We start from the raw sequence: 15615 nt of genomic DNA on the forward strand, positions 1-15615 counted from the left end.
CCCAATGTCGGGGGGTATCCGAGTAGTGCCGCTTCCTAAGAGGGAAACTGCGGGGATAAGGCTATACTTTCCTCGTAGCGGATCTCGAGGGAAGAGGGTTAACCACTGTCGGGGGATACCCACGGTTAGAGAGGGTCTCGAGTCGGTGTAGGATGTCGTCACCGTCGGGAAACATCCGAGTCGTAGCGTTCCAAGTCCCGAATGTGTGCCGTGACAGGCGCGAGTCTAGGATAAGCTGCTCTCGATCTGGCACACAACGGGCAGGAAAATCCGCGGGCCAAAAATCCTAGGGTTGCCAGCCAAGGGGGATAAAGAAGACCGGACAACGGTCGGAGTAGACTACCCCATCGACGGGGGGCTGTCGAATAGAGTGCGTCCGACCCCACGGTTTGAAGTTACAAAGATAAGACAATACCTTCGGCGTAGCGGATGCCGTGGGTGCGCCGCGCTCGTGCGTAGGATGCTCCACCTTCGGGGAGTATCCAAGTAGAGCGGTTCTCAACGACAGAAGCTGCGGGGATAAGACTTGATCTTCTTCGCAGTGGAAATCGTTGCGAAAGGGTTATTCCACGTTCGGGGAATACTCACGGGTAGAGTGGCTCTTGACGCCGGGTGAGCCATTCGAGTCGGAGTAGGATGACGTCTTCGTCGGGAATCATCCGAGTCGTTGCGTTAAGTTCCGCGCGTGTGCCGTGACAGGCGCGAGTCCAGGATAAGCTGCTCTCGATCTGGCACACGACGGGCAAGGTGGCAAACTTCGAATCCTGAAGATAAGAGGTCGGGCTTCGAGTCGTTAGAGGAGAGGTCAGGCCTCAAACCTTCAGGCGGAGAGGTTTGTGTGGTTAACCCCGAGTAAGAGGAGAGATCAGGTCCCTTACCAACAAGAGGAGGGGTACAAGTGGTCACCTCGAGTCATTACGAGGAGAGGTCAGACTTCAAGTCGTTAGTGGAGAGATCGAGCCTTGAATCGTGCAGAGGAGAGGTAAACCTCGAGTCGATGCGAGGAGGGGTCGGATCTCAAATCGTTAGAGGAGAGATCAGGCCTCAAGTCGCGAAGAGGAGAGGTTTGTGTGGGAATCTCGAGTCATTGCGAGAAGATGTCGGTTCTCAAGTCGTTAGAGGAGAGTTCAGGCGTCGAGTCGTAAGGATGAGAGGTTTTGCTGAAAGTGGTCTCGTTAATGAGTATTGCCTTGGAGCGCATTAGCGCGAATAGACCTCCCACTATTGAAGCATAGTGTACTAAACAGTTCGAGGTGGGAACAAGGTCTGCGGCCCCAGGTGGAGTTTAGGGAGTAGGGGGTATACACGGAGTATATCATGAGTCTTCCCATTGTACCCATGGACCCAGAGTAGCAATCTGGGGGGACGCGGTGGCTCGCCGTGCCTTGGAATACAATCCGTAAACCGGGATTTACCACCTGTGGTTTCCAACTAAATAAAAAAAATATTGATATTCTTTACATCTTTGGATAAAATTGAATTAAAAACAATTGCGACTGGTGTGTCAGTAAAAATTGTAAGTGAATCCATAATTTTTCAGTTATTCGAAAAACACCAGAATAATGCATGATATATTTGTTCTGTACATTCTTGTACCCGAATGTACAGAATGCATTCTGTTTTCTGTTCGTTTCTTTTAATTTGTTGATTGGTCAATTTTCGTTATTCAACTTCTTGGTTCGCATGCATTTCATAATAATTTTCGCCAAAACAATAACGATTATGCCGTTTGAAAATGTGATTCGAAAATCAGAAGCGAGCAACGGCTGATTTGAAAAAACTGACACGGGTTATCTATGTTTGCGTCAGTGCGAAAATATTTCTGCGTGGAAATTATTTGCACAGGAGTCTAAATAAGTGCAATTTCCGCAAAATTGACGACATTTTACATTGGATTGAGATGAAATTACACTCATTTTACTCATGAGCGATTGACATTTGATTTCAGGTATCCGATTTTGTGTAAGGGATCGGCGAAAGGGGTCGTCCATATTCACTGTTTTTGTGATATCGACGTTATTATACATTGGATTGAGATGAAAATTGGCACACGGGAGTTATACGGGACGAGCAATTGTTTCCAATTATCCAAATTTGAGGCAAGGGGTTGTCCATATTACCTGTTCACTGTTTTTTTTAAAGACATACACCGTCTTAGCCGATTTAGGCTTTACAGACTGAATAAATGACGTGGACAACTTAAGATTAACATTTAACACCCAGTACCGAGATGGGAATCGAACCCATGCCATCAGTGGACCAGCGATTACCGTCTTACCACGCTAACCACCCGACCACCGAGACGTACTGATTTGTTTTAGCGATATTGGCATTATTATACGCCGGATTGAGATAGAAATTGGCACCCGAGAATTTTTAGGAACGAACAATTGATTCCAATTATCCAATGTCAGGTCAGGAGTCGTAAAAAGGGGTCGTCCATATTACCTAATCACTGTTTTTGCGGTTTTGACAATATTATTTACTAGATTTAGATAAAAATTGCCACCCAGGAAGTTTAAACGAAGGGTAATCGATTTCAGGTATAAAATTTAGAGTAAAGGATCTGCAAAAGAGGTCATTCATATTTACTGTTTATGGTTTTTAGATATTGACGTTATTATGCATCGGATTGGGATAAAAAATTCCGCATCAGGATTTTAAGAGACGGGCAATTATATGGATGTAAGAATAAGCACACGGGGTGAAGAATTTGTAAAAGTATATTTTGAAAAGTCATAATGGCCAGGCCAATCACATAACTAACAACTAATTGTCACTATTTGAATTTAAATTTTCTGGTTTCTCCCGTTTCTCCCAAATACTTAGAAATGTGATTTCAACGTGCTCTTTTTGGCGTTGAAGGATATGGTAACCCAGCTGTTTGAAATTAATAGCGCCCATGGAAGGAGAGATAGACATTTGATGTCTTTTTTATTTATTATCTATTATAAAATAAACAGATCATATATTGATCCAAATGATACTTTAAAATTAAGAGACTAACTACAAAAGCACAGGTCAGTTCAGTTTTACATGGAGCATATTTTGTTAAAAATTTTTTGCCGAGAGGTCCTCCGATAGCGAGATAACCAAACAATGCTAACTTTTTTGTTATTAAATTTAGGGATTTGATGTCTTCGACATAGTTTTTCATCTGATCGAAATACATAAATTTGTCGAATATATGTCCTATTACATAACTCTTAAGAGTTACAGTCAAAGTAAAAAAAAAAATACCTTGAAAAAACAGTTTTTTGAATCTGAAACGTTGTAGATTGGATAAAATGGTTCGCTGTCTTCGAAACAAAGTTGTAACAAGCCCAGATCTACAATTGTATCATACATTACGATGGTTTTAGAAGTTGCCGAAGCTCTATAGAAAGCATTTAGTGTTAGCATTTTGGAAGTGCACATTTTCGCAACGTTTTTTTTGGGGTTATTTTTGATGATAAGCGGAACCATTTCCATTTAAAATTAGCGGGGAAATGAACTGATATAATTTGGAGTATTGGAAAATACTCTTTTTATATAAAAATTACATCGTATCTCATATAGTTCAGTTGTTTCTTTTGGCACTCGCATGTGTTCTTTCCACCGTTAACGGTAATAAACATATGGGAAATGTGATTCACTAGCTTCACGTAGACTCATCGTCATGAACCTGAGAAGCCCTGTTAATGTGAATTGAATGTTAAATACCTCATCATTTCTGCGTTGATACTGTTGGCAGCTGCGACGATGCTTAAGCATACGTTTAAATTGTCGTCTTGTTGAAAACAGCATTCGTAGCTCTGAATTTAAAGAATCTGTATTTTTTATTTAAGAAAATGAATTTTTATTTTTGAGTTTCAAATTAACGTTGACCATTGACCAATGTACGAACGTCAAAAAGTTGATAGATTTCTTCATCATTTTTCACTGTGTGATGTTCGTGCACCTTACTGCTATTGAATCAGTGTATTTGTTCAAGTGTCTGATGAATCCGACACGCGAAGCAAGTGGGAACAAAACAAAGGAAAGAACTTTTCAACACAGGCTTTTCAAACACATGAAGTTTTTTCTGTATCTATGAATTTCTGTCCGTCTGTTTGTCTGTCTGTTTCCTATAGACTCGAAAGCTACTGAACCGATTTTCGTGAAACTTGGCAGGTGAAGGTTTCTGAGGCCGGGGAAGGTTCCTGTTAAAGTTTGGGTCCACTTCCTCTCACTGGGTGGTGAGAGAGGGTTCCTCAAACAAGTCTTCATGACTCGGGAACTGATCCTGCGAATAGAGCCATATTTGGGGGTGTGTTTTGGTACGAGAACTGTTTTCATGATCGTTTGGAACTCCTTCTTTTTTCAGTGGAAAGATAGGAAGGAGCGAGAGACTCGAGATTCAATTCATTTTGCGCAATACGCTGTGCATCATAAGCTGGAATGGGCGAAGATCTGTCTTTCGGTAATAATTACAGGTATTCGATTCAACAATACCGGTTGTTTGGCAATATAACAAGCTGTAACGTTGACAGCTGTCAACATTTCGACAAATGATCTTAGATATGATCAACCGAGTTTCGGTAATTATTTACCGAAAAAGGTCCATGAAGTCAGCTGTCACTTTTCGGCCATGGAAAATTACCGAACAGATTACCGATCTCCACATGTTAGAAATTCGGTAAAATAATTACCGAACTCGGTAATTTTCGTTAACTGCACCCAGGCAACCGAAAGTCACATATTCACTTGGAAGAAAGCTTTGAAAGTTACATATTGGCTGACATAGAGAAACAACTGCCCAATTGTATATACTCATTGATCAACTTGAAGGTTGTAAAAAATATCGATATGTACCTACGTTGTAGGTGACTTATTTTGCCCAATTCCCGTGAGTGAACTATATGTACTCATTCATGAACCTGAAAGTTTCAAAAGTGCTTTAGATGTACGTTGTAAGGGACTTAGGGGGGAGTAGGGTCTAACGGGTAAAAAAAACACCATTTTCATGAAGTCAAAAAATCAGAGCAAAATATTTTTAATAGATGTTTTTCTGGACTCCAACGATTTCATTTAACTTAAAAAAAAAATTTATGAAATTTTTGTGGCTGTTTGAAGTAAAAACTACGATTTTTCACGAAAAAAAAATCTGCCATTATTTATCTGTAAAATGTCCTTAAAGTAAAAAAAATTCGTTGGGGTTTGGTATTTTATATGTAGAAAATATGTTCCAAATTTGAAAAGAATCGGATAAGTAGTTTTCAAATGACGATGTCCACTGACTTTAAAAATGTGCTTTCGAGAAAAACGCGTTTGAAGTTTCTGCTCTAAAAATGAAAGAAACAATTTATTTTTCAACTCACACTGAATCGTCGATTCCAGGTCCATAAAGTACGTTCCCTGCAGCAATTTCGTTGTCTTCGGCTTCTTTTTTTTTAAGTCTCTGTCTTATTCTGGCTTCTTTACTTTTGACGCCAAGATTATCGCCAAGATTATCGCCAAAATTATCGCCGAGATCGGCACCGAATTCTTGCAGTATTCGATAAGAGGAGATAAAGGCCTATAATTTCTACAGTTTTGCTTCGATTGACTTGAAAATTTGACACAACATTCTTGAAATGTTTTACAATAAGAAAATAAAAAAATAAAAAAACGATTTTTTGAAAGTGTTAGACCCTACCCCCCCCCTTAAGTCACAAAAAGGCACCAAAGTACTCTAAAAGGGATTTCCTAAGTCACGAAAAGTGCTTTGAGGTGCTCTCTGGTTGGGCAGGTGCACCTGCAGGTATGCTACGAAATCATATCTCTATTTCGAGTTTTAGTTTCAGCTAGGACAACGTCTAGGCGTGGCTTTGTGGTAACGTGTTCGATTGTCACCACGAAGGTTGGAGCTCAATCCCGAAGCCGGACCATTTTTTTTTCAAATAAGCAAACTGGACTACTTGAATTACCATTCTGATGTATCATGTAGGAAAAAAGCAATCGAGCAGCAAATTGATCGAATCTCAGCAAATCGCATTTTGTCAAGTTTGGGACATTTGTACATTTTTTGTCATTGTTTAAAATTTTGGTAAATTTCGGACATTGTTAAAACTTTTGTAAATTTAAATTTTTTTTTCTTGAAAATCTAGTAAATTGATGTTTATTCTCGATCAAAACCGAGCAAGGTATGATATTCTACTCTATACTCAAAATGTGTTATTTTCATTCAAATTTTGATGATGGAGTAGGGTTCTTCGATAGTAAATAACAATCTTGACTCAGAACTGATGTCAAAACCTCGAAAATAAGGTTGAGAATTCAGCTACTGTTTTACAAAATTTTCTCACTACTGTCAATAATTCATTTCTGAATACTTTATTTCAAATAAGCTTTAACTGATCTCTGAGATTCTGGTTCCTTGTCATGATTTTCGGTTCAAATCTTGGTTAAAAATGGTATTGAAAAGCTTTGTTTGAAATCGTTGTTTTAATTTGGTTTTACATTTCTTCAAAATTTGATTCTTGATTTTCGATACTCATACGCATTTTTACATTTAGTTAATATTTTTTCCGAATATAAAAATAAACTTAGAAATCATTCTGATCTTTTTCTTTCTTTTTTCCTTCCTCGTGGATGATTCATCCCTAGAAATTATTCTGAGTTTTTTTTCATATTCAGATTTGAAATTCATGAACTTTATTTTTATGCAAAATTCGAACATAACAAAGCTTCAAAATGGCAATTTAGACTCATCATTCGGAACTTTTAATTTTTTTTAGATTTTCAAGTCGGGTGAGAAATACATAATTGAAGAAAACAATAATCACTAAATCACAAAACATCCGAATTATAATTATGGATTCATAATTGAGGGTTCTGAAAATGATTCCAATTCTTGGCACACTTTTTTTCGAAGTTAAAAGCCTTCTTAAAAACATTTATTGTATGTTCAAAAAAAAAAAAAAAAAATAAACAAAATTTAGCTGGCCTGATCACCCGTTTTTACCCAGACTTCCTCGATAATTTAATAAAAAAAAATTGGGTTCGTCCCGGCCCGGTTGCCCAAATTTTTGTTGAAAATCATCCTGATTTTGTCTGGATTCATTCACAGTTTATTGGAAAATCAAACAAAAAATTATAATATTATCATTATAATTTTAAAATTTTGTCGCTCAGAATTGAAATTTTCAAACTAGATTTAGAAAAATAAACTGAAACTATTTTTCGGTAGCCTGAAATACAATTCAAAATCTGGTTATGTGTTTCGATGAAAAAATATTGATGAAAAGGTTTTTTTTTCGTGATTTTTGTTAAATAGTTTCAGGAATTTTGGTTAAAAGAAGTTAAATATTAATTAGTAAAATAGTATTTTTTTTTATTTTTTCAATTAATGTAAATATTGTTGGAGCAAAATATCATAGAAGCCCATGAGTCAGTTCTTTCTACGGCTCTGCTTGAGAGATCTGTAAGAACTGTCTATTTACAGAATTGATCTCATTATATGTAGTTTTTTATATCACATCTATTAACAAATTGATTTTATTTCTTTTATTTATCTTTCAGTGCTGGACTCCTCAGCAAAATCAGCTTCCGGCATCGAGTATGGGAGCGTTTACCAGTTCGGACACTTTGATCAGTGCCTGGCCATCAATGAAAATCGATCCGCTCAGGTGTTGTCCCAGTACTGCCTGGCCGATGTCCAGCTGGATGGCTATCGGGTCCGGGCCGACATCTTCCGACATCCCCAAACGGATGTAAACGCATCCGTCTTGATTCATTGGGGCATCTGCGTGCCGGCGGCTTGCTCTGAACCGGATGTGGTCAGGATAGTCCGGTCGACAACCGGTGTGAAAGAAGTTGGAATTCCTTCAAATGGATGCTATCGAAATAGACAGCACGGGTCTCCATCTGCCCTGGACATCACTTATGTGACTGTGATGCTATTTTTCGTGCTGATGGTCCTAGTTAGTACCGTTTATCATCTGAGTACGATTTACGGAACCAAAAGTGGAAAAGAAACTACGGCCGGATATGTGCTGCGGTCGTTTTCGGTGGTCGAAAACTTGCGCAAGCTGGTCCAGGACAGCAAGGACGATCATGGCTTGGGATGTATCAACGGGATTAAGGCCGTTTCGATGTTGTTCATCCTGGGCGGACATTCGCTGCTCTTTATGGCCGGTGGAGCTGCCTACAATCCCGGATTTCACGGGGAGGTAAGTTAAAACCACCTGAATTGTCCATAATTCCCACCATGGCATTCGATTCAAATGTCGCGAGCCCCTAAGTTAATTATCTTTTGAGTTTGACATTTAAGACGTACACGTTTGGGGGGAAACAAAAGGAAATAAATATTTATCTCATGATGGTCACACGACGAGACGTGCGACGTGCGACTAAAATGGCTTAAAGCACGCACGTAGAAATGGCGTGAGAAGTGAAGCTTAACCGCGAACAGAAACAAAAAAACCTTAGTCACAATGTTTGAGGCGTCTGACTTAGATTGTGTGTGTTTGTTGACATAATTTCTCAAGGGCCTCGTTTATTTTCTGTATTTTTTCCAATCGGAAGGAACTAAATTGTAGATGGGTACTTGACAAAAGCTTTCAAAAGTTTTGTTCCTGTGAAAAAATTATCACGCGCCATATTACGCAAAAGTTGATAGCAATCGAGAGAGAGAGAGAGTTCTCGGAACAGATCGATTGGTTATTTGTGACACTTTAAGATTGTCAGCCTGTTTCCGGTTGAATTGCAGTAATTGGTTGAATATTAAGATTTTTTTTCAAAACTTCAAACGTCACGTTATTTACAAGTCACGCATTTTTAACTAAGAGAAATGTAATTCCAAAGTTGTAAATCTCAAGTCATTTTTCATTCAACACTATTGAACTGCATAAGCAAAGGCGTTTAATTCGGCTACACTCAGAAAATATAGTATAAATATAGGCGCATTTCTACCGAACCAAAAAGATAACCTACTAGCTGACAAAAATGACAAAAATGACAAACAAAAATGACAAAAATGATAAAAATGACAAAAAAGGCAAAAATGACAAAAATGACAAAAATGACAAAAATGACAAAAATGACAAAAATGACAAAAATGACAAAAATGACAAAAATGACAAAAATGACAAAAATGACAAAAATGACAAAAATGACAAAAATGACAAAAATGACAAAAATGACAAAAATGACAAAAATGACAAAAATGACAAAAATGACAAAAATGACAAAAATGACAAAAATGACAAAAATGACAAAAATGACAAAAATGACAAAAATGACAAAAATGACAAAAATGACAAAAATGACAAAATGACAAAAATGACAAAAATGACAAAAATGACAAAAATGACAAAAATGACAAAAATGACAAAAATGACAAAAATGACAAAAATGACAAAAATGACAAAAATGACAAAAATGACAAAAATGACAAAAATGACAAAAATGACAAAAATGACAAAAATGACAAAAATGACAAAAATGACAAAAATGACAAAAATGACAAAAATGACAAAAATGACAAAAATGACAAAAATGACAAAAATGACAAAAATGACAAAAATGACAAAAATGACAAAAATGACAAAAATGACAAAAATGACAAAAATGACAAAAATGACAAAAATGACAAAAATGACAAAAATGACAAAAATGACAAAAATGACAAAAATGACAAAAATGACAAAAATGACAAAAATGACAAAAATGACAAAAATGACAAAAATGACAAAAATGACAAAAATGACAAAAATGACAAAAATGACAAAAATGACAAAAATGACAAAAATGACAAAAATGACAAAAATGACAAAAATGACAAAAATGACAAAAATGACAAAAATGACAAAAATGACAAAAATGACAAAAATGACAAAAATGACAAAAATGACAAAAATGACAAAAATGACAAAAATGACAAAAATGACAAAAATGACAAAAATGACAAAAATGACAAAAATGACAAAAATGACAAAAATGACAAAAATGACAAAAATGACAAAAATGACAAAAATGACAAAAATGACAAAAATGACAAAAATGACAAAAATGACAAAAATGACAAAAATGACAAAAATGACAAAATGACAAAATGACAAAAATGACAAAAATGACAAAAATGACAAAATGACAAAAATGACAAAAATGACAAAAATGACAAAAATGACAAAAATGACAAAAATGACAAAAATGACAAAAATGACAAAAATGACAAAAATGACAAAAATGACAAAAATGACAAAAATGACAAAAATGACAAAAATGACAAAAATGACAAAAATGACAAAAATGACAAAAATGACAAAAATGACAAAAATGACAAAAATGACAAAAATGACAAAAATGACAAAAATGACAAAAATGACAAAAATGACAAAAATGACAAAATGACAAAAATGACAAAAATGACAAAAATGACAAAAATGACAAAAATGACAAAAATGACAAAATGACAAAAATGACAAAAATGACAAAAATGACAAAAATGACAAAAATGACAAAAATGACAAAAATGACAAAAATGACAAAAATGACAAAAATGACAAAAATGACAAAAATGACAAAAATGACAAAAATGACAAAAATGACAAAAATGACAAAAATGACAAAAATGACAAAAATGACAAAAATGACAAAATGACAAAAATGACAAAAATGACAAAAATGACAAAAATGACAAAAATGACAAAAATGACAAAAATGACAAAAATGACAAAAATGACAAAAATGACAAAAATGACAAAAATGACAAAAATGACAAAAATGACAAAAATGACAAAAATGACAAAAATGACAAAAATGACAAAAATGACAAAAATGACAAAAATGACAAAAATGACAAAAATGACAAAAATGACAAAAATGACAAAAATGACAAAAATGACAAAAATGACAAAAATGACAAAAATGACAAAAATGACAAAAATGACAAAAATGACAAAAATGACAAAAATGACAAAAATGACAAAAATGACAAAAATGACAAAAATGACAAAAATGACAAAAATGACAAAAATGACAAAAATGACAAAAATGACAAAAATGACAAAAATGACAAAAATGACAAAAATGACAAAAATGACAAAAATGACAAAAATGACAAAAATGACAAAAATGACAAAAATGACAAAAATGACAAAAGTGACAAAAATGATAATAATTACAAAAATTACAAAAATGACAAAAATGACAAAAATGACAAAAATGACAAAAATTACAAAAATTACAAAAATGACAAAAATGACAAAAATGACAAAAATGACAAAAATGACAAAAATGACAAAAATGACAAAAATGACAAAAATGACAAAAATGACAAAAATGACAAAAATGACAAAAATGACAAAAATGACAAAAATGACAAAAATGACAAAAATGACAAAAATGACAAAAATGACAAAAATGACAAAAATGACAAAAATGACAAAAATGACAAAAATGACAAAAATGACAAAAATGACAAAAATGACAAAAATGACAAAAATGACAAAAATGACAAAAATGACAAAAATGACAAAAATGACAAAAATGACAAAAATGACAAAAATGACAAAAATGACAAAAATGACAAAAATGACAAAAATGACAAAAATGACAAAAATGACAAAAATGACAAAAATGACAAAAATGACAAAAATGACAAAAATGACAAAAATGACAAAAATGACAAAAATGACAAAAATGACAAAAATGACAAAAATGACAAAAATGACAAAAATGACAAAAATGACAAAAATGACAAAAATGACAAAAATGACAAAAATGACAAAAATGACAAAAATGACAAAAATGACAAAAATGACAAAAATGACAAAAATGACAAAAATGACAAAAATGACAAAAATGACAAAAATGACAAAAATGACAAAAATGACAAAAATGACAAAAATGACAAAAATGACAAAAATGACAAAAATGACAAAAATGACAAAAATGACAAAAATGACAAAAATGACAAAAATGACAAAAATGACAAAAATGACAAAAATGACAAAAATGACAAAAATGACAAAAATGACAAAAATGACAAAAATGACAAAAATGACAAAAATGACAAAAATGACAAAAATGACAAAAATGACAAAAATGACAAAAATGACAAAAATGACAAAAATGACAAAAATGACAAAAATGACAAAAATGACAAAAATGACAAAAATGACAAAAATGACAAAAATGACAAAAATGACAAAAATGACAAAAATGACAAAAATGACAAAAATGACAAAAATGACAAAAATGACAAAAATGACAAAAATGACAAAAATGACAAAAATGACAAAAATGACAAAAATGACAAAAATGACAAAAATGACAAAAATGACAAAAATGACAAAAATGACAAAAATGACAAAAATGACAAAAATGACAAAAATGACAAAAATGACAAAAATGACAAAAATGACAAAAATGACAAAAATGACAAAAATGACAAAAATGACAAAAATGACAAAAATGACAAAAATGACAAAAATGACAAAAATGACAAAAATGACAAAAATGACAAAAATGACAAAAATGACAAAAATGACAAAAATGACAAAAATGACAAAAATGACAAAAATGACAAAAATGACAAAAATGACAAAAATGACAAAAATGACAAAAATGACAAAAATGACAAAAATGACAAAAATGACAAAAATGACAAAAATGACAAAATGACAAAATGACAAAAATGACAAAAATGACAAAATGACAAAAATGACAAAAATGACAAAAATGACAAAAATGACAAAAATGACAAAAATGACAAAAATGACAAAAATGACAAAAATGACAAAAATGACAAAAATGACAAAAATGACAAAAATGACAAAATGACAAAAATGACAAAAATGACAAAAATGACAAAAATGACAAAAATGACAAAAATGACAAAAATGACAAAATGACAAAAATGACAAAAATGACAAAAATGACAAAAATGACAAAAATGACAAAAATGACAAAAATGACAAAAATGACAAAATGACAAAAATGACAAAAATGACAAAAATGACAAAAATGACAAAAATGACAAAAATGACAAAAATGACAAAAATGACAAAAATGACAAAAATGACAAAATGACAAAAATGACAAAAATGACAAAAATGACAAAAATGACAAAAAATGACAAAAATGACAAAAATGACAAAAATGACAAAAATGACAAAAATGACAAAAATGACAAAAATGACAAAAATGACAAAAATGACAAAAATGACAAAAATGACAAAAATGACAAAAATGACAAAAATGACAAAAATGACAAAAATGACAAAAATGACAAAAATGACAAAAATGACAAAAATGACAAAAATGACAAAAATGACAAAAATGACAAAAATGACAAAAATGACAAAAATGACAAAAATGACAAAAATGACAAAAATGACAAAAATGACAAAATGACAAAAATGACAAAAATGACAAAAATGACAAAAATGACAAAAATGACAAAAATGACAAAAATGACAAAAATGACAAAAATGACAAAAATGACAAAAATGACAAAAATGACAAAAATGACAAAAATGACAAAAATGACAAAATGACAAAAATGACAAAAATGACAAAAATGACAAAAATGACAAAAATGACAAAAATGACAAAAATGACAAAAATGACAAAAATGACAAAAATGACAAAAATGACAAAAATGACAAAAATGACAAAAATGACAAAAATGACAAAAATGACAAAAATGACAAAAATGACAAAAATGACAAAAATGACAAAATGACAAAAATGACAAAAATGACAAAAATGACAAAAATGACAAAAATGACAAAAATGACAAAAATGACAAAAATGACAAAAATGACAAAAATGACAAAATGACAAAAATGACAAAAATGACAAAAATGACAAAAATGACAAAAATGACAAAAATGACAAAAATGACTGAAATGACAAAAATGACAAAAATGACAAAAAGGACAAATATGACAAAAATGACAAAAATGACAAAAATGACAAAAATGACAAAAATGACAAAAAAATTGTCAATTTGTCAATTTTGTCAATTTTGTCAATTTTGTCAATTTTGTCAATTTTGTCAATTTTGACAATTTTGTCAATTTTGTCAATTTTGTCAATTTTGTCAATTTTGTCAATTTTGTCAATTTTGTCAATTTTGTCAATTTTGTCAATTTTGTCAAATTTGTCAATTTTGTCAATTTTGTCAATTTAGTCAATTTTGTCAATTTTGTAAATTTTGTAAATTTTGTAAATTTTGTAAATTTTGTAAATTTTGTCAATTTTGTCAATTTTGTCAATTTTGTGAATTTTGTCAATTTTGTCAATTTTGTCAATTTTGTCAATTTTGTCAATTTTGTCAATTTTGTCAATTTTGTCAATTTTGTCAATTTTGTCAATTTTGTCAATTTTGTCAATTTTGTCAATTTTGTCAATTTTGTCAATTTTGTCAATTTTGTCAATTTTGTCAATTTTGTCAATTTTGTCAATTTTGTCAATTTGGTCAATTTTGTCAATTTGGTCAATTTTGTCAATTTTGTCAATTTTGTCAATTTTGTCAATTTTGTCAATTTTGTCAATTTTGTCAATTTTGTCAATTTTGTCAATTTTGTCAATTTTGTCAATTTTGTCAATTTTGTCAATTTTGTCAATTTTGTCAATTTTGTCAATTTTGTCAATTTTGTCAATTTTGTCAATTTGTCAATTTTGTCAATTTTGTCAATTTTGTCAATTTTGTCAATTTTGTCAATTTTGTCAATTTTGTCAATTTGTCAATTTTGTCAATTTTGTCGAATTTTGTCAATTTTGTCAATTTTGTCAATTTTGTCAATTTTGTCAATTTGTCAATTTGTCAATTTTGTCAATTTTGTCAATTTTGTCAATTTTGTCAATTTTGTCAATTTTGTCAATTTTGTCAATTTTGTCAATTTTGTCAATTTTGTCAATTTTGTCAATTTTGTCAATTTTGTCAATTTTGTCAATTTTGTCAATTTTGTCAATTTTGTCATTTTGTCAATTTTGTCAATTTTGTCAATTTTGTCAATTTTGTCAATTTTGTCAATTTTGTCAATTTTGTCAATTTTGTCAATTTGGTCAATTTTGTCAATTTTGTCATTTTTGTCAATTTTTCAAATTTATCAATTTTTAAATTTTGTCAATTTTGTCAATTTTGTCATTTTTGTCAATTTTGTCAATTTTGTCAATTTTGTCAATTTTGTCAATTTTGTCAATTTTGTCAATTTTGTCAATTTTGTCAATTGTGTCAAATTTTGTCAATTTTGTCAATTTTGTCAATTTTGTCAATTTTGTCAATTTTGTCAATTTTGTCAATTTTGTCAATTTTGTCAATTTTGTCAATTTTGTCAATTTTGTCAATTTTGTCAATTATGTCAATTTTGTCAATTTTGTCAATTTTGTCAATTTTGTCAATTTGTCAATTTGTCAATTTTGTCAATTTTGTCAATTTTGTCAATTTTGTCAATTTTGTCAATTTTGTCAATTTTGTCAATTTTGTCAATTTTGTCAATTTTGTCAATTTTGTCAATTTTGTCAATTTTGTCAATTTTGTCAATTTTGTCAATTTTGTCAATTTTGTCAATTTTGTCAATTTTGTCAATTTTGTCAATTTTGTCAATTTTGTCAATTTTGTCAATTTTGTCAATTTTGTCAATTTTGTCAATTTCATTGTCA

At 31.7% G+C, this 15615-nt stretch overlaps 1 protein-coding gene across 2 annotated transcripts in view; it reads left to right on the forward strand.

Moving 5' to 3' along the window:
• Positions 1-15615, forward strand: part of LOC129758731 (nose resistant to fluoxetine protein 6-like) — a 99934-nt gene that overhangs the window by 11649 nt on the left and 72670 nt on the right. For both annotated transcript variants that reach the window (XM_055756370.1, XM_055756442.1), the window contains exon 2: positions 7522-8171. In XM_055756370.1, coding sequence (XP_055612345.1) covers positions 7522-8171 — 650 coding nt within the window. The remainder of the gene's footprint in view (positions 1-7521; positions 8172-15615) is intronic.

The sequence above is a fragment of the Uranotaenia lowii genome, chromosome 1 (assembly GCF_029784155.1).
Source record: "Uranotaenia lowii strain MFRU-FL chromosome 1, ASM2978415v1, whole genome shotgun sequence".
Lineage (NCBI taxonomy): Eukaryota > Metazoa > Arthropoda > Insecta > Diptera > Culicidae > Uranotaenia > Uranotaenia lowii.